At 40.1% G+C, this 24002-nt stretch overlaps 1 protein-coding gene across 1 annotated transcript in view; it reads left to right on the top strand.

The window, feature by feature from the left end:
- The window catches only part of acbd6 (acyl-CoA binding domain containing 6), a 49628-nt gene that overhangs the window by 12792 nt on the left and 12834 nt on the right, over positions 1-24002 (top strand). Inside the window, exons 4-6 of the mRNA XM_080832324.1 lie at positions 6380-6462; positions 9144-9249; positions 18093-18182. Of these exons, the coding sequence (XP_080688450.1) occupies positions 6380-6462; positions 9144-9249; positions 18093-18182 (279 nt within the window). The remainder of the gene's footprint in view (positions 1-6379; positions 6463-9143; positions 9250-18092; positions 18183-24002) is intronic.

The raw sequence follows: 24002 nt of genomic DNA, 5'->3' as shown, positions 1-24002 counted from the left end.
TTCGTGTAGTTTCTGTAGAATAGAGAAATACAGAATATAACATAAATATACATAATCTGTACCAATAAACATAAATATATGCATATCTGAACAATATACACAATTACCTTAGTTATGAATCATTTATAATATACAATTCACTATAATACATTAAACAGAATTGCTATGCAAACTAACTTAAATAATAATATATAAGTACCAGCGCTCAGTGTATCAGCAATACTGTAATTACAATGCTGTACATAACTATACCACAAGATGGCACTCTAAGACCACAAATGGCCTGGCAATCTGGGGCCGTATTCACAAAGCCTTTTATCTTACCACTAGGAGTGCTCCTAACTCGCGCTAAAACCTTTTACGTAGGAGTAATTTCTTAAAAGTGATTCACAACGGCTCTGAGACCTACTCATACTAAGGATAAAACCAACTCCTAAGCTTAAGATAAAAACTCCGTTGCTATGGATGACGTCGATCCTCATGCACGAGTTTAGAAGTGGTGCGCACGGTGATTGGTTGCTGACAGGCGCTCTCATTCAAAACTCAGTCCTAACATCCCCCTAACGATCCCACTAAATCAACAGAAAATAAGAGAATAACCTAGGCTTCAAATAAAGTCATATTAAATAGTTATGGACAGTGCACTTAGCAGAATGCACACGCATGATGACAAGTTTGTGCATCCAATGAGAATGACGCTTTGCACGTTAAGAGAAAGAGAAATTGCCGAAAAAAACACGGAAATTGCATGAAATCAAAGAAGTAATAATTAAAGCACCCTGCAAACTATGCGTGAGGCATGGGAGGACATATGTGTTAACATAAATGCTTCATTCCCTGCCGTGTGTCGCTCTGTCGATGACTGCGAGAAGCGGTGGTATGCGCTCCAGTCACAATGTAGGATGGAGATTGCGGAGTGAACTTTAAAAGAGCCGTCGCGGCTACAGGTATTGTGTCACCAAAATAGGCCTCATGCGTATACTTGCATGTTGTAGTTCAACTGTGCTCCCGGTTGTGGATTGAGGAAGGGTGTCAAAAGCCATGTCTTGCATGGATAACCACTGTCACCCAACAAGTGGCATTCAGCAGGTACATGGTGCCGCTCAAAAAGGCGCAGACCGCTCTCCATTAAAATGCGCGAATCGTGAGTAGATCCAGGCCACTTCGCAACAATATCCATGATTGTGAAAAATCCAAAAATCTTAATGTTATCAAACATTTAATTTCCGGACTGATTGGGTTGTTTCGGATAGTTGGAGACGTGATTGCATCCCACACTAATTCTAGTAAAATGTTGATGCCTTCGCGGTTTAAACGATATCTTCTCAACAATTCAGAGTCGTTCATTGTCTCCAACACCTTACGTCTGGCCTCAGCCATTTTAAGACTTTTTGTGAATAGGTCTTAGTGACTTAGGAGTCCTCACGAGGAGTTTTAAGCTGTCCTAGACTTAGGTGCTACTTTTAGGGATAAAATATTTTGTGAATTGCTCTTAGTAAAAAAAAATAGGAGTCCTAAATTTAAGACTGACACGCCCATTATTTTTAGGAGTTTCTCCTAAATTCGCCACTTATGAGCTACTTTTAGCCCTAAGATTCTTTGTGAATACGGCCCCTGAACTCTAAGCTACACAATAAAGTTATGCTAGCATGATATATTGAAAGCACGAAAACTGTTGTTAGCAGCTGGCGCAAAAAGGAAATGGAAAGTTTGTGCTCGTGCGCAACATCTCAGTTTTCCACAATTACAGATAGCTATTTATATAGCATAGATTCACACTTCCTGCCAGTCGAGATTCCCAGGTGTCTCTCCCAGTCTTGATTAAAGATTAGTTTAAGTTAGGGATCAGTTGGATTTTAGGGTTCTATAAAATACACTAATCCATTTCCTAGACACTTGTAAAGACAAAGCCCTTTCTACAATACATATTAAAGTAGTATTCTTTAGTGAAGTGTCATATTTTCTTTTTTTCAAAACACCTTTCAGTAAGCCATATATCGCTGCTGCAGCTGCTGCAAGAATAGTTAAGTCTGGCCATCAAGTAGATCTCCTCGCTTTGTTCCCCCCTGGCTAAATCATGCTTTAAAGCCAGGGTGGTGGCAGCCTGGCAGAACATCTGGGCCTCTAGGCTCTGACTGTGCTGAAAGTAACAGGGTTAGTACAGAGGTCCTAGACACACTCAAAGTTATTCACACAGAACATTCCATAAAGGGCATCTAGACTAGGGCTGCTCGATTATGGGAAAAATCATAATCACGATTATTTTGGCCAATATTGAAATCACGATTATTCAAACGATTAATTCTGAGTTTGAAAACATGATGCATTTATTTACTGAGAACTTTGAAATTTCCGTTTAAAATTGTATTTGTTGTGTACATGCTATATATGCGTTGGAATGCGCTGAACCGTCAAGGTTGACGGATCCCTATTCAAAGTGAATGATAGGTAGCTCAGACACCTCGCAAATCCTCTCAGACATATTTTACAATAATGGGGGTTTGACATTGTGCAGTGCTTATTTCTCGGTAACTTTATAAAAGTATAAGGTAAAAACAACCAACTTTTAGGTGCAAATGAGACCATCTACGGAGTTTGGTCACCCATCTTTAGGTTTTTTTGCTTCGCTTTTGAGACGTGACCATAATAGTGATCTGATTGGCTAGAGCCTGATTGGCGGCTCACTGGCATGTCCCGCCTCCGGCTAGTGGCATATAACTTTGTGATGTCAAACGCCAGTATAAGATTTAACTCCCTCTCACCGCGTTGAATGCTTTTGGGGGAAAGACTGCATTACGGAAATTAATCGTTTCAAGTCAATTATATGAGTTTGGAGATCGTTTGGCCCAAAAATTGATATCGCGATCAAAATTCGATTAATTGCACAGCCTTAATCTAGACTGAGAGGATTCAATGTCAAGTCAATTTGAGGCCGGCTCATATTTGAGCTGATAATCTAACATTTGGCACATCTAAGCTCCCATCAGAAGCAACCACAAGGAAGATCAGTCCACCTGATCAAATGTCTTCTCTGCATCAAAAGGAAGCACAAGGACATGGCCTTTTCAGCCCTGCAATAGCTGCATGATATTAAGGAACCTTCTCATATTATCACAGGAGTTTATCCTAAATAAAACCAGTCTGGTAACGTAGCATTCATGGCTTGTATTTTGGAAAGCAGAGTTAAGGGGGGCTTTTGGTCTATAGGATGGGCAACTCTCAGGGCACTTTCATTTTTAAGGATCAGAGGGAGATTAGCCTCGCTGCTCTCAAAGGATTGAGGGATTGTAAGTAGGGAGTGAGGTCATTGAAGAGAACATCTGATTTGACATGATTTCGGAGGCAAAATAGGAAGTGAAATGATCATCTTTGAGAAGAGCTGGATGGAGTCTTCACTGCCTTGACAGTGCCAAAGGGACGTGGTCAGATAAGATGAGGCTACCTATGGTACAGGACAGCACCTAAAACATATCTGATGAAGGGAAGAAAAGAAAATCAATTCTAGTATAAGTAAGTGAGCATGCTAGCTTGCCCTAGGAGGAGAGATGCCAAGAGAAGGGACTGAGATGGCAGTTGTAATCTTCTCCCACAAAGGAATTAGCAGATGCTAGTTCAGCAAACTCTGCAAAGGTCTATGAGAAAGCATCAGGAGAATTCATAATTTTCAGTCACGTAACTATGGTGTTGGCAATCAAGCATGTTCAAAGTTGCACGGCATACACTATTCCAGCCAATCAAGCATGTTGCTTCAGGAGCATTGAAGGGAGGGATGGGTTTGATTGTGTTATATTTGCCCACCTTAGCACATACTGAGCCTCCTGTATCAACGGTCTGTATGCACTATTTTGTGCATAAAACTGTATTTTTAGAAAGATGCTTCAGGGAAAAACGTGTGTCCCTTTGTGGATGGTGTTGATGAGGTGTGCGCATTAGAGATTGCAGATTGGCAACACCCTATAAACTAATATGGATGCAAGGAGGTGCATGTGATGCAAGGCGTCATTGCAAACATGAATTCTTGTGCTTATTGTTCCTTCTGTCGGCCTGATACTGTCGTAAATCTATTGCCATCATAGCAGTCCAGAGGCCACTATTCAAATGTATGTTCTAGCTATGTCAGGTTTCCCAGTGTAATCTGAAAAGTTGACTGCGCTCATATGAAATATATGAAATACAGACACCAAGAGAGGATGAACAGTGTTGTAAATCGGAAAAATGTCCCATTAAACCAATCCACCATGACGCATACAAACACAAGGACAATGACCTGGTCTGAATGATTCATCCTTTGTTAAAATTAATGATTTTTTGTAATACATTTTGGTAAGTAAAAAAACTGTTTATATATTTATGTGTCCTTCGGTTCATTTAGTTTAAATTAATTTTATTAGGCCTTGTTTAACTTAACACAGAGGTGACTCCAGTTAATCTAGGGGTGCATGCCTTCCATAGGGCTGTATATGAGTTGACCCCAGTTAATCTATGGGTGCATACCTTTCATAGGGCTTTACATGCTAATCCAGCCAATGCGAGATGCGTGTTGACCCACATAATAATTGTGGGGATGTTGGACGTCTGAACATGATCGTCCGCTGACTAGACTCCCTCTCAGACATAGAAAGATTGCGTGTGTACGTTTAGTTTGATAACGCGAAAACCCCTAAGTGTACAAAACAATTGAATGTGTGTACACACCTTTACTGCATTTGGTTGTTAATGGTGCTTGGCCCCATCATTGCAGTTTGTAGCAGTATTTTATCAGTAATGCATTATTTCAATGGCATGAAAGTTGAGTCAGTCTTGTCCTCTCTGAGCATTTGTCTTATATTTTCTGCCCCCCCTCCGAACCTCTCGTTCATTGTCCTTTGCCTCACAATGTGAGTGTCAGCATTCATCCCAGCGCTGCTAGACCACAGTGACATGTGTCTTTCTCTCCTCACAGAAGCATTAGTGTGTGTGCTGATGCAAGGACAAACTAGCATACATACATGGAGAGGGGAAAGGGGTTTGGAGCAGCTTAGAAAACCCTTCTGAAAAGAAGATAAAGAAGATGATTGTATTATTTCACAGAGAGGATAAATATTGTCTCCATATGTACAGGACTGGGGTAAGCTCTCAGAGACTTTGAAGTGACGGATTGGAGTACAGTTAGAGGAATAAGGTCTGGCACATGACATTTATTTGGCCTTGTTTGAATAGGCCTCTTCTACTGCTTGAATACAATGAAGGGGCTCTGCTAAATAGATACAAATACTTGTATTAAACAAAGTCAGCAAAAAGCAGACGTTTTATTCTGTTCTGCTCTCCCACAATTACTATCTTCAATGCCAACAGTATTCACATGTTGTATTCAAGAAAGGCATTGGCATAAAGCACTTTGTTGAAACCGTTTTTTTTTTTTTACACGGCCATGGACAGCTGTCCTTATACATTTGTTTTTAATTGCAACACAAATGCAAATTGTGGGGGGGGGGTTAATGATGTGATCAGGTGATGCAAGAATGTCTTCCTTCCTCTTTATCGCTTTTCTCTCCTTTTCTGTGTGTGACATGCCACACTGGTTCAATTGTTTAGTTTTTGGCAGTTAGCCAAAGTTAATGAAACGAGGTTAAGGAACTGTTCAAGGGGTTACATTTATTAACAAGGTTCATCTAAAGAATTGTATCATATCAAATCTGGTTTATTCACATACTGCATACATGAGAGGAGGAAGCATACATGCACTACTACAGTTACAGGCAACTGTCATTGCGATCCTACACCCAGATTACAAAAAAGGTTAATTAATAAGATTGATAGACAAATGGTGTAAAAACAAAGTAGCCAATTTCCTTGTTAAATTTAATTCATGTCATATTAACATGTTTGATTACATAGTAACCTCTGTAAAAAGATGACTGCAATCATAATAATGTAATGACTCAAGCCGCAACCAGCAGTTCCAGGAGTATGGAGAAGGTCCTTCCCTGGAGTAGGTGCTCAAAGCTTAAAGGTTCAGGCTCCATGAGTTCCTGCGGTGGGAAAAGGCCTTTTGTTTACAGTGGTGAAAAGAGCAGTGTTCATAGAATTTATCTTTCTGTCACTTTGCCTGTTTTGATGATTATTTTAGTTTTAAAGGGAAACTTTCGGATTTTCCAACCTGGGCCCTATTTTTAGAGTCTAAATCTTGACTGGTTTGGATCATTAATTGTCCCTGGTAAAATGTTGGACCCAAAATATCTAAAAATAGGGCCCAGGTTGAAACATCTAATTTTCCCTTTAACGGAGGGTGGGTGAATGACTAGGTCCATCATTGATGGATTTATTGTGTAGTTTTAATGAAACGTGCTGCACTGTGTATTGTTTGTATGTTTATCTTCTTTATTTGTCTCTGCTGTAGTCTTCTGAAAGGAGGGGTTCAGAACGAAGGACAACGTTTGGTGGCCCAGCAGTCAGCTCACTTTATCAAGAGGAGATGATAAGGTAACTGACCAGAACCACTCCAAGTCAACCTAGTCCTTGTTCCCTAGTTTTAGTGCTTTTCTTCCCCCTAGGTATTAACAATATCACAAGAGATAATGGGATGGATGCCTGAGATGCAGATTTATGTTGATAAGTTCAGACCAAAACCTGGTGAAGCAAGCAGTCACTTTGCTTAATTCTCATTTTAAGAAATTGAAATGTGGTTTAACTTATTTTCCCTTCCCTTGAAATTAACAGTATTAGTATGCATGTGTAAGGAGAGGTGGCCTGTGAGGGTTCATGCTGTAATTACATTTTGCCATCACATTGGGAAATCACAGGCGGCAGCAGTGTGTGATCCTTTGGTGCTGGAGTCATGTCTGGTAATAGCTGCCAGATATACTCCCTGTGGGGTAGAAATAAAAGAAGCAATTAACACACCATTTAACCACCAACACACACACACACACACACACACACACACACACACACACACACACACACACACAGTTAGACACACACCCACACACACACACAGATAGAAAGACATACAGACAGAGACACACAGTCTCCCTCATTCATCAGACATCTAGTATCAGACCAAACCAAAAGCGTTTCATTCACTGGTTCGCTGAATTCCAATTTACCATTCGACACCCCCCCCCCACTCCTACCCCCTCCCGCACCACTGTAATGATTTCTCTTTCCCATTTCAACAACGCTTCCAGTTTAGCATTTGATTCCAGCAGGCCATTTGCAACGCTCACCATCACTTTCAAGTGGTGTGTATATATGGTTGCTGTTTTAGAGATTGTTAGGGCAATAAACATTTTTGGTGCATATGTGAAAGGATGTGGAAAGATGTGTGTGCTTGAAAAGATGTAATTTAATGTAGCTCTAACAGACTGTGTGGCACAACTTGTGTCCATGTACATAGTGAAGTTCATAAGAAAGGAGTGTGGATTTCCAAAGTACTCAAAGCCTCGTTGTGATTCGTTTGTCAAAATTGACGCAGGACTAGCCCTTTCCAATGCTGCTACATGCTAGTCTGTGCAACAAACTATTCTGATGTAATCCGTTTTGGAAATGGCATGGCAATTGAAGCCGTCTGTTTCCGTCTCTTCATCTGTTTTCAACACACTCCTTACTCTTGTTTGAATTGCTCGCGTGTAGACATGAAACCGATATCAAATGGAAGACCTGAAGTTGTGCTTGGCAGTGACACAAGTAACACTAAGAGAACAAAGCAAGTTATTGGTCATTTCTTCACCCATTTGTCCTAATCAAAGCTGAATAAGTTGTGAAATGTTAATAGCCTCGAGGGTTAAGGCGTATCAAAGTAAACAGGAGGATTCACTATTTCAGATGATGCTAGTTGTTAATCTGCACAACAAAGATTGGAGTTCACTGGTTATAAAATGGCAGTGAGGGTCAGTGTTGTTGCATAATGAATACTATTTTAGTGTAAACCCCTTTTGCTTACAGAACAACAAAGAGTCTTCTATTGTAATGTCTTATAAGACTTTAGAACACAGAAGAAGGGATTTCTGACAATTTCTTCAGATCTTGCATAGTCCTGGGTCTTCTCTTGTGCCCTCTCTTCTTTAGCTCAAACCGCTGGTTTTCAATTGGACGTAGGTCAGGAGACTGGGATGGCCATGACAAAAGCTTGTATTCATTTAACAATTTTTGAGTGGATTTTGGATCGTTGTCTTGCTGGAAGATCCAACCATGACCACGTTTGAGCTTGTTGGCAGAGGCAGCCAGATCTTGATTTTAAATCACCTGCTACTTCCTGGAACCCATCATGCCATGCATGTAAACAATACGGCCAGGGCTTTTGGACGAGAAACAGCCCCACAACATCACAGATCCTCCACCATATTTAACGCTTAGCATTAGATGCTGTTCTCTGTAGCCTCTTCAGTCAAAGAGCTACGTGTTTGTTTTGTCTGACCACAGCACCCTGTCCCAGTTAAAGGTCCAGTGGCGTCTGGCAAACTCTAATGGCTTTTGTTTTTGACCAAAAGATAGAGAATGCTTCCTTCTGCCTTACCTTTTAAACAGTTTGTTGGTACGGTGGTGACACTTCATGCTAGATTTGGAGACATGGTGACCTCAAGACGATACTAAATTCTAATTCTGAAACTGTAGTCTGACAAAATAGCCTTCTAAAAAGTAAGTAAGCAAAAAGCAACTGTCCTAAGGGGAAGAAATGTCATGTATGTTGGGTTCATATCTTAGAAATAAGACTGGTTTATGCAAATGAATGAACCGCAGGACAAGTGAGATGCCTGTTATGGTACAGCTGGCTCCACATCATTTGCCCTGCTGCTATCAAAAAAGATGAATTTCTAACACAAATAAAATGAGAAGATTATCTTTAACAGCAATGCCGGAGCTGCTTGTGAAATAAACTTCAGGGTAAAAAAAAAAATGCCAAGGTGTTTATTGGAGGTTTATTTCTATTTTGCGGTGAGACAGTGGATGCTAGAGTTGTCATGTGAAGATATTAGCCAATCAGAGCAAAGCTTGTTCCATATATAATATTTAATATTTAAAATCAGCCACTAATTCTAAAGGCTATAAATGTGGTGGAAAATGGACCTGTAAAAAGAAGCTTACTCGGGTACATCTCAGGGGATAATGTAAAATAATGTACACGTGTATTGTACTCACTCAATGATCTTTATCTTTTCCAGAGAAGAGGACAAGAACATTTTTGACTACTGCAGAGAGAACAACATTGAGCATATTACCAAGGCCATCAATTCAAAGAAAGTGGATATCAATATCACAGATGAAGAGGTGGGTTAATGAAAAATGCTGGAAGCAGCATTACCAATGATTTATACACTGGACGGCCATGGGCACTTCATTGTCCCAGAAATTGTTCTTAATCTGTTAGCAGGCCTTCTTTAATGAATGGCACACTATCCTCACACCCTATCTGTCACTGATCTCACATTTACAATCTCATATTTCATGGTGACTAGATCCATTGCAGCACTTACCTACAGCTGAGCTGGGACCTGCTGCAACAGCAGAATTAGTGTGTGCGTGTGTATGCATGCGTGTCTGTGTGTGCGTGCGTATGCACATGTGTGTACATCTTTGGACCACAAGTTATCATATCAGACAGCAGGTGGCACTGCTGAATCTACACACCACAGCCAAAATCCATAAGTATACATGTTACACTTGAGCACTGTTGTATATGAACTCAAAACAAGCCACACACAATACACCAAGGGCATTAAGCACTGTTATATATGAACTCAAAACAAACCACACACAATACACCAAGGACATTAAGCACTAGCCTGGATACCAGCCTGAACTCCGCCCACAAAATGTTTGGTCTGGGAGATTCAGTCTGGAGTCGAGCTAGTTGGGAGGGATTCAAGCCCACCGAAAAGTGATCTGACCAATAAAATTGTAAGGGCGGGCTTTATACGTTGATGGACAGATATAGATAGAATAGCCTATACATCGGACAAAGATGGCGCCGTCTCGGGAGCTTAGTGGGACATATTTTATATGATTTAAGCTATCTACACGACTTTTTTTATGTCTACATTGACTCGGTTAGTTGTGAATACGCAAAACGAGTGTTGCCAAAGATTGTAGGTCTTAACTGAAGCACTCTAGACCATTATTGATCGGTTATGCTAACGCTTAGACAAAAAAAACATTGAAACAAATGGTAGCTTCTAGCCTTGAGTGCTAATTAAGTAACGTGAGCAGGCATATCTCAACAGATATTGACAGCGCATTCATTTTGAAAGAGGAACAGAGAAACGCGATCAAGGCATTTGTCGATTGAAAATATGTTTTTGCCGTCCTTCCTGCGGGATCAGGTAAAAGTTTAATCTATCAGATGGTAATAATACTACGTTGCTCTGATTGGTTCTAGGTATCCAATTCAGCAAAGAGGAATTTTCTTTCCTGGTTCGTTGAAACACGCCCCATAATCACAGCCCAATGGTTCGGTCTCAGACTCATATTCTGACTAGAATTATGAGTATGACATCGTCAGGCTAATTAAGCACTGTTATACAGCCGCGGAAAAAATTAAGAGACCACTTCAAAATTATCAGTTTCTCTGGTTTTACTATTTATTGGTATGTGTTAAAGTAAAATGTACATTTTTGTTTTATTCTATAACCTACTGGCAACATTCCTACCAAATTTCAAATAAAAATATTGTCATTTAAATAATTTATTTGCAGAAAAATGACAATTGGTCAAAATAGCAAAAAAGATGCAGTGTCTTCAGATCTCGAATAATGCAAAGAAAACAAGCTCATATTCATTTTTAAACTACACAATACTAATGCTTTAACTTAGGAAGAGTTCAGAAATCAATATTTGGTGGAATAACCTTGATTTAGAATCACAACTTTCATGTGTCTTGGCATGCTCTCCACCAGTCTTTCACATTGCCGTTGGGTGACTTTATGCTACTCCTGGCGCAAGAATTCAAGCAGCTCGGCTTCTTTTCATGGCTTGTGACCATCCATCTTCCTCTTGATCACATTTCAGAGTTTTTTTTATGGGATTCAGGTCTCGAAATTGGGCTGGCCATGACAGGGTCCTGATCTGGTGATACTCCATCCACACCTTTACTGGCCTGGCTGTGTGGCATGGAGCATTGCCCTGCTGGAAAAAACACTTCTCAGAGTTGGGGAACATTGTCAGAGCAAAAGGAAGCAAGTTTTTCTTCCGGGACAACGTTGTTCTTTGCCTGGCTGAGGTTTGTAAAAGACCATAAGGATTGAACCAAAGCGGACTGGAGGGTCTCCTAGTTCGTCTTCTCTGATGAGTCCAATTTCACAGTAGGTGCAAGACTCTGTGGCTTGTAGGCCTCTCCAGGTCTCCGTCTAACCATCAGACGACCATGTGTTGGGCAAAGCTGAAAATTGGACTCATCAGAGAAGACGAACTAGGAAAGACGAACTGAAATGTGATCAAGAGGAAGATGGATGGTCACAAGCCATGAAAAGAAGCCGAGCTGCTTGAATTCTTGCGCCAGGAGTAGCATAAAGTCACCCAACGGCAATGTGAAAGACTGGTGGAGAGCATGCCAAGACACATGAAAGTTGTGATTTTAAATCAAGGTTATTCCACCAAATATTGATTTCTGAACTCTTCCTAAGTTAAAGCATTAGTATTGTGTAGTTTAAAAATGAATATGAGCTTGTTTTCTTTGCATTATTCGAGATCTGAAGACACTGCATCTTTTTTGCTATTTTGACCAGTTGTCATTTTTCTGCAAATAAATGATCTAAATGACAATATTTTTATTTGAAATTTGGTAGGAATGTTGCCAGTAGGTTATAGAATAAAACAAAAATGTACATTTTACTTAACACATACCAATAAATAGTAAAACCAGAGAAACTGATAATTTTGAAGTGGTCTCTTAATTTTTTCCGCGGCTGTATATGAACTCAAAACAAACCACACACAATACACCAAGAACATTTGCTCAATTTCATATTAGAGATGGTTACAAGCAGATTGGAGTTTCCTTTCTGTATAGGTCTTGTTACTGTTGTGGGCTTTATTTTCACTATATGAACTGAAACAACTCTTCTCAATATTTCAGAATTTCATTTGGCAGGTAATATATGATAGATATATGTGTGTATGTGTGTGATATATATATATATATGGTAACACTTTAGTTGAACCAATATATGTTAACCATTAACACATAACTAATATGTGTCTGTATAAGTGCCTAATAAAGTCAGCATTAAGCATAATCGATCATTTATTAGGCCTGTGTTCGCAAAATTTCTTATTCTCACTGAATATGTAATTGACTTTTTGCTACATCATAATAACCAAGGAGTTGGTCTCAACCTAAGCTTACTGATATATATTAAGAATAAAAATGTAAAGTTTGCAGCCTACTATGTCTGAATATGTTAGTTATAGGCACAGAATAATTGTACAATTGATTTCCCTTCTGACAAACAATGTTTCCTTGCTCAATGCAATGGCACAGCAGGTCCAAGTAATGGTAATTGTCTTCTCCCAGGCAGCTAGTGGTGATTGGTAGAAAGGGCCCCTGTTCTGCAGTGGAAACTTGCTCAAAAGCAATGAGTGTACTTCAGTCAGTGATGCCTACATAGTATATCAGTACTATTAGGAATAACAATTGTACAACTACTCTGCCCCTGTAAAGGGCATATTCAGACAGTATATTAAAAGGCTATAAATGTAAAAATGGTATCCTTGCTAGGTATCAGTTAGGTTAAAGCCAATTAGTTAGTTATTGAGGATGACTTAAGAATGGATGACTAAGAAATGTGTCAATACTGGCCTAATAAATGATTATGGTGCATAATGCCAGCCGTATTGGGCAGTAATTCAGACACTAATTAGTTGTGTGTTAATGGCTAACTTTTGTTCCCTAAAGTAAAGTGGTACCACATGGGATATATATATGTTGTGTGTGTGTGTGTGTGTGGTGTGTATATACATACAGTCAAGACCGGAGTCTGCACACCCCTTTCACCTTCTCCACGTTACAGACTTATACTACAATAGATTGAGTAAATTTTTTGCCCCAAATATCTGCACACAATAGCCAATAATGACGAAGTGAAAACAGGCTTTTAGAAAATATGCAATTTTATTTTACTGGCAAAAATAGTTTATTTAGGGGTTACATTTCTGTACACACCCTTAGCCTAATACTTGGTTGCTGCACCTTTGGCAGCGATATCCGCTTCAAGGCGTTTTGGGAAAGAAGCTACGAGCTTGGCACACTTGTTTCTGGACACTTTTTTGCCCATTCCTCTTGGCATATCCCTGCAAGCTCTGTCAGGTTGGATGGGGAGCATTGGTACACAGCCATTCTCAGCTCTTTCCATATATGTCTGGGCTCTGGCTGGGCCACTCAAGGGCATGCACCAACTTTCTCCGAAGCCACTCCTTTGTTCTCTTGGCTGTGTGCTTTAGGTCTTTGTAATGTTGAAAGGTAAACCTTCACCCAAGTCTGCGGTCCAGAACGCTCTGGAGCAGGTTTTCTTCAAGGATCTCGGTGTACTTAGCTGCATTCATCATGACTAGTCGCTCAGTTCCCGCTGCTGAAAAACATCCCCACATCATGCTTCACTTTAGGGATGGTATGAGCCTTGATTCCTCCAGACGTGATGCTTGGTATTAAGGCCAAAAAGTTCAATTTCGGTTTCATCAGAGAAGATAATCTTGTTTCTCATGGTTTGAGAGTCCTCCAGTTGCCTTTTGGCTAACTGCAAGCAGGCTGTGATGTTTCTTTTACATTGGAGGGGCTTCCGTCTGGCCACTACCATAAAGGCCTGATTGGTGGAGTGCTGCCTGGATGGTTGATCTTCTGAAAGGTTCTCCCATCTCCACAAGGATACGCTGAAGCGTCAGAGTGACCCTCGGGTTCCTGCTCACCTCCCTGGCCAAGGCCCGTCTTCCCTGATTACTCAGTTTGGCCGGGCGGCTAGGTCTATGAAGCTAATTTTTAGACAAAACATGAACTTAATCTACTGTAGAACATGTCTGTAACGTAACCAAACAAAGAAAAAACAATAAAAAGGGGTGTATAGACTTCTGGCTTGGCTGTATGTGTATATACATATATATACACACACACACACACACACACACACACAAACACATATGCATCCACTACTGTTCAAAAGTTTGTGGTCACTTAGAATTTTGCAAATGGAGGATGATGAAAGCTAAATTTGAAGGACACTTATTTAAATTATACATCATAATTGCTAAACTTGTCAATGACAATATTGTAAATATTTCCTATGAAAATTTATTTCATGTAGGTTTTCATTAAAGTGACCTCAAACTCCATGAACGGTATTGTACATACATGTATATACGCACACAAACTCATATAGTCATACCTACTATCTACATACCCATGGCAGTTGTCTGTTTACCATTTACAGATAGAGCTTAGAGTGAAATACTATGGCATTCTACAGGTTATCCAGGGTAAGGGGGGGGAGGGTTTGGGGGGCAGCCCTTCGGGAGGACGAACCGGGGGAAGGGTAGGAAGTGGATACAAACCCAGGTTAGGGAATTTTGTACACAGATTATGGTGAGGGAATAAGAACCCTGGTAACCTTAGGCTCCCAAACATCTTGCAACAACAGGCCTCTTCACGCAATGCATGTTAATGCACATGTTCCCAAGTAGTCTGTGAGTGCTTCAGCCATTTTCAGCAGCCTCAGACAATTCCAAAGCTCCTTTGAGTGACCGTCTTCAAAAACCATCTTAATTTTACATGAAAGTTGGTGACATTTATACAAGCTCCATTTTATGATCTGGTCTTGAACGTCGTGCTCCAGTGCCCACTGCAGACATGGGGGGTTTCTCAAAGTCAAGGAAGGATCCCTGAGTGAGCCTTGACGGCTGCATTTCAAGGATTCTACGTCATCGGATCCCGTCCCGATGTCTGGCATCCTTCAAATTCTACCAAGGACCGAGGCCTTCATTCAAAGAATTGATACAGAGATGAAGTTGGATTATCCTCTGCGTTCTTAAGGCACCCATAATCCTTTGTGTAGTACCAGAGCCTTTTTTTTTTTTTAAGTAGAACTGAATTTGAAGGTGGGACCTTTTTTAGTGATGCACACCTGCACAGCGCAGACTGTTCCATTGTTTGTTCTCTGAATGCTACAAAGGAGTCTTGCCTAGCCTCTGAAGGAACCGGCTTAGAAGTACTCGGAAGGCCCCATTCGACCAAGGAAGCATCCTTGACTTTGAGAAACGCTCATAGACTACATCATATATGTGCAGGTTAGGAATTCCATAGACAGACTGTCCTGTCGGCACTTTTTTTTGATTTTTGATACAGAATTCAGATAACCTTACAAATACAGTCAGCAAGCAAAAGAAAGAACATTCTAAAAGCGTAATGTGGCTTTACGTTCCAAAACAGCGATCAAGTAGTAGTAGTCCTCTCTGTCTGTGCCCTGTACATAGTGCTTTGATGCTTGTGCTTGCGGGTAAAACAGCCAAACATCTGTACAAAAGACTTTATTTCCATTCAGTGTGATCTGGTATCCACTAAGTCCTCTCAAGTTTTTTGGTAGGTGTCCAGCTGTCGACCTACCTTAGTGGGTATGAGTGTGTAGTGGCTTAGAATTGTGTAGTTCACCCCCTTGTGTTGCATCCTCTTTCTGCCTATTCGGCCCAAATCAAGAGATCTCTGTTGCTTATGCAGAAGTAGTGCTTCTTACTGCATCTAGAGGAAGATCATAGTAATGTGTATATACGTCAGCCAAATACTGATGAGAACATTGTACCGTTCTGAAATAAACAGTACACCTAAACATAAGTCATTTCATAGAGCCTGCACCATGTCTCTGCTCATTGCATATCTAGAGTACATTTCAGAATGAATTCAAGACATTTTAACAGTGGATGCATTTTTATTTTGTTGACTTAATTAATTATATTATTAATATATTAAAAATATGAATATATGTATCAGTCCAGCTGAGCCAGGAAGTGCACAAAAGTGGTTCTAAGCATCGAAACTGGGATAAATAATGTATCAGCAATATTCAAAAATAGGCCATTACCGTTCAAATTAGGCAAAAAGATCAACTCGGTTCCCTGGTCCAAACTTGCATGTTTTTAGACAGATAACTGAACACCCTTGGATATCTCCATCTTCGCAGTAAACTAACTTTGAATCCCTGGTTCTGTGCTCTCAGTCCCTCCCCCTCCTTCTCTTCCTTTTTTTCAACCGCAAATGAGCCAGAACCCGTTCGAATCTGTGGAGCAGGAATCATTCCCATCTCACAAAGGTTTAGTTAAAAAAAAAATATGTAATTGATCATTTAGTCTTCTGTGTGAGTCAGTGGAGTACGATGTATTTCTGACTTTTGCCATTTTACTCTGCTGCATCAGTTACAAGGTGCTGTGCATGGCAACACAGAAGGGTTTGTCTGCAGAATTTGACTGTGGTTGGGGCTTTCTTTAAAAACAAAGACTGATTATAGCAGTCAATCAAGACTCAAGGGATGAGAATAATGGCTTTCCTCTGGTGACATGTCTGCCTTCGAAGCTTGTGTGTGTGTGTGTGTGTGTGTGTGTGTGTGTGTGTGTGTGTGATGGGCACAAAGCCCATTCATCTTTCAAAGCACAAGTTTCAAAGATGTGTCGACACAGAATGTTCATGTACTCTTTGCATTGAGTTCCCTTTAGCATGCATAGCCTGCTGCTTCCCTGCAGGGAAATATGCATGTCTCATGTCTGGAACTACCACACAAAATAACTACTAGCAGCAGGACCTACTGCAGCTAACGGCTTAAACATTGTTGTACAAAAGATGCCAACTACACAGATGACAGTGATTGGAATACACTGTATTTGTGGAAGGTAAAAATACAGGAAAACATTTACTTCCATAAAAATGCAATGGCTTGGAGAACCTTGTCAAGTGTCTAGAAGAATATGCCGTTATGTATCTGTTGAAAATTTGACAAACTGTTGGACTCCTAATTCAAAAAAGAACAGCACAAAAGAGCATGCGCATTGGACCGATTCATAAATATCAATTTTAACATACAGCAAGTGTGATCAATATCATTAATGCAATATAACGTGACTCTGGCCATTTGTTTTAGCGAATTAGAGCTGAAAAATGAGCTGAACCTCTGCCTCAGTGTGTGAGATTTATATGAATGAGCAATTCTGTTCATGTTGAGGGATGCCCTCGTTTACCTTTATAATATATGACCTGTTTTGCAGTGTGTGCTCACCTGACATTCTATGGTTCTGTACAAAGCAACTGGGTGGAGTTTCTAATGTGTGTTTGGTATGGCTCTGTGTTTGGTATGGGTGTGTGTTTGCTATGGGTGGAGTTTCTAATGTGTGTTTGATATGGGTGTGTGTTTGGTATGGGTGTTGGTTTCTAATGTGTGTTTGCTATGGGTGTGTGTTTAGTATGGGTGTTGGTTTCTAATGTGTGTTTGGTGTGTGTGTGTTTCAAATGTGTGTTTGCTATGGGTGTGTGTTTGGTAAGGGTGTGTGTTTCAAATTTGTGTTTGGTATGGGTGTGTGTGTTTGATATGGGTGTGTTTCTAATGTGTGTTTGGTATGGGTGTGTGTGTTTGCTATGGGAGTGTGTTTCTAATGTGTGTTTGCTATGGGTGTGTGTTTCTAATGTGTGTTTGCTATGGGAGTGTGTTTCTAATGTGTGTTTGCTATGGGTGTGTGTTTAGTATGGGTGTTGGTTTCTAATGTGTGTTTGGTATGGGTGTTGGTTTCTAATGTGTGTTTGCTATGGGTGTGTGTTTAGTATGGGTGTTGGTTTCTAATGTGTGTTTGGTATGGGTGTGTGTTTCTAATGTGTGTTTGCTATGGGTGTGTGTTTAGTGTGGGTGTTGGTTTCTAATGTGTGTTTGGTATGGGTGTTGGTTTCTAATGTGTGTTTGGTATGGGTGTGTGTTTCTAATGTGTGTTTGCTATGGGTGTGTGTTTGGTATGGGTGTTGGTTTCTAATGTGTGTTTGCTATGGGTGTGTGTTTGGTGTGGGTGTGTGTTTGGTGTGGGTGTGTGTTTCTAATGTTTGTCTGCTATGTGTGTGTGTGTTTCTAATGTGTGTTTGCTATGGGTGTGTGTTTTTTCAGGGCCGGGCGCTGCTGCACTGGTCCTGTGACCGTGGCCACAAGGATCTGGTGTCTGTGCTCCTGTTAAACAAAGCTGACATTAACAGTCAGGTAAGTCAGCCTCTTCCTGGGGTAGAACTCTTGGATGTTCATCAGATATGACTCAGTGCTTTCTCTCCTCTGTCACTGCCACTAGAAACCTAACCTGCGCTGACATACATTGTGGTCCAAATAGCAGTAGGAGCATATCTGCAAACCTTATCATTTTATATCTGTGGGAAGTGTTTTGTGGTCTGTAGGATGAAGCTAAATAATAATAATTCACCACTGCTATCCATCTACTGCCTCACTGATAAGTTGCCATGCCAAGTCTGCATCAAGACTTCGATGGTAGCATTTGCATTTGCACATACACACAAACACACATCCCAGTTGGCCTACACACACATACACACATACCAATAGGCCTACACACACATACACACATCTATCCATAAATGCCCCAGCTCACAAAATGTGCTGTAAAACAAAGCCACAACATCATTGCCATCATTATTATCTCAGCACAGTTTAAACATGAAGGTGTATAAACTATTTTATTCATCATATGGACCAGGCTTTGGTTCACAAGGTTCACACGATGCTTCTCCATAGCGAAGATGACAGTTGAAATCCACTTTATCTAAGCACTAGAAAACAATGCGAGAGTGAAATGACATCATCATCATTGAAACTACAAAGCACATTAACGTTCACGGTTCTGTTCACTTCACACTAGCTTATCCCATCATATCATGCTTAAACTTGGTTAGAACTTCGCTCACCGAAGTGCAGAGAGTGGTTGCGATGCCTTCACACCCGAAACAACCTTTTTAGTTTGTCAGTGTGGTGAAAAATGGTGTTGCTGGACTTTCACCCAGACAGGCATTTCTTTGGAAAGCTTGTGGAGGTTTGGGGTGTTTTGGGGACAGAGATTGACACTGCACCATCATTCCTGCCTGTTGAGCGCATGACAAGCATGTGTGTACTCGGTACGACTTCACTGCACTGTTGTGGTTCTAAGAAGAGAGTCTCTGTGGTTATTCCATTGTGCACCGTGGTAGAGATTTAAGCAGAGTCTACTTAATGTTGTCTTTATATTTTCCTTTTATTACATTTGTTTGTAATACTTATAATCGTATTAATGTTTCATCCGGATGTCTCTGCTCTGTCAGGGTTTCTTTGTCGGGCAAATCCCCTTATACTTGGCTTCTTTACAACAACATGCAGTATGTGTTATGCCTGACTCTTTCCGCGCAAGCAACGCAACTGAACGCACCGGAGCCACAATTCAGTTTGGCAACGGAAGAAGGCACCCCATTCAAAGTGAATGGGGATCCGTTAACGTTGGCGGATCAACGCATAGCAACGCAACCGTGTGAGCCAGGTAAATATGATCTGGATTGGCCAAGTCCAGACCTCAATCTAAGATAGAATTTGTGTCCCTGTTCAACCTGACAGAGCTGGAGCAGTTTGGCTAAGAAGAATGGGGAAAAGAATGTGTCCTGATGTGCAAAGCAGATAGGCTTATCCACACAGGCTCGAGGCGGTAACTGGTACAAAAAAAAGGGGGGGGGGGGGTGCGCATCTACTGAATACTGACTAGGAGGGGGTGATTATGTTTACAATCAATCATTTTGTGTTTTACATTTTTAATTAACTTAGAACTCTACTGTGTAGAGATTTGTTTTCATTTTGACATGAACAATTGTTCTTCTGGCAATCAGCGTGTCAAAAAAGCCTAATTTAATCGACTTTGACTCAATGTTGTTAAACATTAGAAGGTAGGGTGGCACTGTGACCACCAGTCAGTCTGTTTCACGTAGTGTTTCTCAAAAAGGCTTTTATTGTATAAGGACAAACATCTCTCTGACTTAACAGTCGTCAGTAGTGGTGAGGAGAATTCAAAGTGATTTTGAAGTTTCAGGACATATGAACAAGTTCTAATAATTTCTTTCATGTTTGTAAAGCACTTTGTACTTACCATGTCATTAAATTGTCTTCTACAAGTAACTATTCATCTTGAAGTAGTAATAGTAGTAGTAGTAGTAGTAGTAGTAGTAGTAGTAGTAGTAACCCACATAACAAATAATAATACATTGCTCCACTCTCCCACTCCACACTTTTTGTAAAAGGCAGGTCGGGTAGATTGGGTGGGTATCAAAGCTTCAGTTCTATTTTTGAAGAATTCAATTCTGTTTTTTTGCAGTATTTCCCCAAATGCATAGCTAGTTAATATTCAAAACATTACTTCATTCATGGACTTTTTCGCCATTGCTCTTTTCACATTACACATCAGTAACCCCACAGACATTTTCCTGAGAAGGATTCATTTTGTGGTTGAATTTATGATTAATTTAACAGAGGCTAGACAATTTATGCAATGAATAAACCTCAATCCTAAAGAGACATGTTAATGTTTCACATGGTGGTGTCCTGTGTCCTTAATAGACATGTTAGTGTGTCACATGGTGGCGTCCTTAAGAGACATGTTAGTGTGTCACATGGTGGCGTCCTGTGTCTTTTAGAGACATGTAAGTGTGTCACATGGTGGCGTCCTGTGTCCTTAAGAGATGTGTTAGTGTGTCACATGGTGGCGTCCTTAAGAGACATGTTAGTGTGTCACATGGTGGCGTCCTGTGTCCTTAAGAGATGTGTTAGTGTGTCACATGGTGGCGTCCTGTGTCCTTAAGAGACATGTAAGTGTGTCACATGGTGGCGTCCTGCGTCCTTAAGAGACATGTTAGTGTGTCACATGGTGGCGTCCTGTGTCCTTAAGAGACATGTAAGTGTGTCACAAGGTGGCGTCCTGTGTCCTTAAGAGACGTGTTGGTGTGTCACATGCTGGCGTCCTGTGTCCTTAAGAGACGTGTAAGTGTGTCACATGGTGACGTCCTGTGTACTTAAGAGACATGTTAGTGTGTCACATGGGGACGTCCTGTGCCCGAGGTTGCTGGTTCAAATGCAGCGACTGCTCAAATCTCAGACTGCTTCTCCCAATGCAGGTTCCATTTTTATATTCCTGGATTAAGAGAGAGGTTTAGGGTAGTGTGCGTAGTACTGAGCTGTGCATTGAGAAAACCTTTCTCCCTTACTCCTTTAAAGACCTTTTAGGAACAGATTTGAGAGGTTCTGGCAAAATCGCCAGCTCTGTTACAGTGACCCCCAATTGAAGACATTGTTCAAAACTTGACATTTTGACATTTCGATCACAAGATTTGCCAAAAAGCCAGTATGAAATGCCCTAATTGGTGCGTAACTTTGAAATTGTGTTTGATGATTCTATTCTTTTAAAAACCTTTTTCATCAAGGTCTGGTGACAATGCCCACTATATTTTGGAATTGGATCAGTGGCCTAGGTAGATTTTGAAAATGATGAGAAACCTTGGCTGGCAGATATGAACTGGGATGGATCCATCAATGAAAGTCTTAAAATGACATAAATGTGCTGATTATGGCACCCACTGCTGGCAGAGAGTGGTCTATTTACTTGTTTGAGTAATTTCAACATTTGAGAATATATGCACAATTTAGCTTGGACCCCAAATACTTATTGCTCCTATGTGTAATATATCATTATAAGCTACAGTGGTTAAACAGATGTTTATCCTATGTATAATATATCATTAGAAGCTACAATGGTTGATCCTATATATAATATATCATAAGAAGCTACAGTGGTCAAACACATGGTACCTCTCTCTCTCATCATCACGTTTGTCATCTTAAAAAGTTGTAGGAGTTTAAATACTTATGCAAGTGGTAGATTTCAGTTTCTTATGTATTTATTTTTAATGTTAGAAGAAAAATAAAATGCCCATGATAAATTAACTATAATAAAATTATTAAAATGAATTAGTATAGAGCATGAAAGTTAACAATTATTGTTAACTTTCATGCTCTATAATAATTCATTTTAATTATTTTATTATAGTTAACAATCCTGATTGGGAAAATATGTGAATGTGTCTTTTGTAATGACCCTTAGTCGGGTTGAATAAATTTGCAAGGTACTGTATGTATAATACAAAATCGTTTATTACTATCTCTAGTTTTAAGTTTAACTTATTTTTTGTTCATGCAAGAACAATTCTCCATTGTTTTAGTATTTTTAAGTGTCTCTTACTGATCAACAACGGCTGATTAACTGAAAACATTGAAACTTGAACTTTGAAACAATGCTGTAGAATTTACAGATAAGCAACAATAGACCATCATTACAAAAGTCCACCATGTTTCTTGCTTAATCAGTTTTTAATTATATATGTGAATTCTGTAATGTTGATCAAGTGCTTTGTTCTTCAGAAAACAGTGTTAGCAAGTAATGCTAGTGTAGCTGCAGTGGAGTGAATAAAACAATGTCCAGGGTTAAGGGCAGATTGGGCTTTGCGTCTAAGCTGTCTGGATTGTCCATTGGGATATTAAAAAGTGATATGGTGCTGTTTGATCTGGAGCTTTACAGATCTAGAGGATGAAAAATCAATTGGATGTAATCAAGCAAATTGTTTTCATTATACAATCCATTTAATCAGGAGATGTGCTAATGACTTTCTTTTTCTGTGTTTGAATAAAAAATAAACAGAAAAGTGAAATTGGAATCGTCACACTGATCCATGCTTCAGTACTGTATGGTGTTTTATGTTATTTATAACATATATGGAGTGGTCAGGTCAAAATGTTTGCAGTGAAATGAAATGTAGCAGAATGATTGTTGCTGGTCTTGGTAACGATTAATGTGCTAACCCAAGGATACAAATAGGATAAAGTTTTTCGGTGTGATGTTCCAGTATAACTTAAAGAACAGTGTACTTGATAAGCTATATAGTAGACAGTATCGAGGTTTAGGTATATCTGATATTTAGGTAGGTATAGGTTTATTTAATATTAACTCAGACATGCAGACTTGACCTGACCAGTACCCACAATGACAGATATCCTCTTAGTTTGTTTCAGTCTTATTGTCTTGTATTTTCTATAGATCAATATGGACCACTAAGATTGGACTAAATATGAACACGCCACAAGGCCTCTCACGCTGGTGTGCTACCAGCAAGGGGTTGGTCTCTTTTCATTGTGTTCCCTGTTGAGTTTTATGAGACCTGACCCTGGCCTAATGTTGTTAAATAAAAATGATGGTGATTATTTTTTAATTTGTTGATTGATCATGAAAAGAAAAAATAGGGAAGGGGTTGAGGTATAATACCTTACTGCAAAAGCTTTGAATTAATCAACTGATTGTTTCATTGAGTGTCCAGACGCACAAATTGAACTATATTCCAGGCTTAATCCAGGATCAAGGGTTGCTTCAATAGGTATTGGTCTGCATGAGTACACAGATCAGCTGGGGGACCACCTGTCAACCCCACACATGACCATCCTGTATACAGAGATACACTATTTCTAAGCTCTTACATATCATGTAAATGCTGCATTATATGCTGCAAAAATACAGTTTATACTATATATATCCTATCCCCTGAGTAACTTCACTCCAGCCAGTTCATAACATTTTTATTTATTTTGTCTGTGAATGCAAGCTTTCGTAATTAGTTTAACCAGTCTTTCACATTGTTTTCATTGTTCATTCATCCATCCATCCCATCCATCCCATCCACCCATCCACCCATCCACCCATCCACCCATCCACCCATCCACCCATCCATCCAACCATCCACCCATCCACCCATCCACCCATCCATCCAACCATCCATCCAACCATCCACCCATCCATCCATCCACCCACCCACCCATCCACCCATCCACCCATCCATCCAACCATCCATCCACCCATCCACCCATCCACCCATCCACCCATCCATCCACCCATCCACCCATCCATCCATCCATCCAACCACCCATCCACCCATCCACCCATCCATCCATCTACTTTCC

Source organism: Sprattus sprattus, assembly GCF_963457725.1.
Source record: "Sprattus sprattus genome assembly, chromosome: 2".
Classification (NCBI taxonomy): domain Eukaryota; kingdom Metazoa; phylum Chordata; class Actinopteri; order Clupeiformes; family Clupeidae; genus Sprattus; species Sprattus sprattus.
Note: the sequence above shows the minus strand (reverse complement) of the source record. Positions and strands in the feature narration are given on the sequence as shown.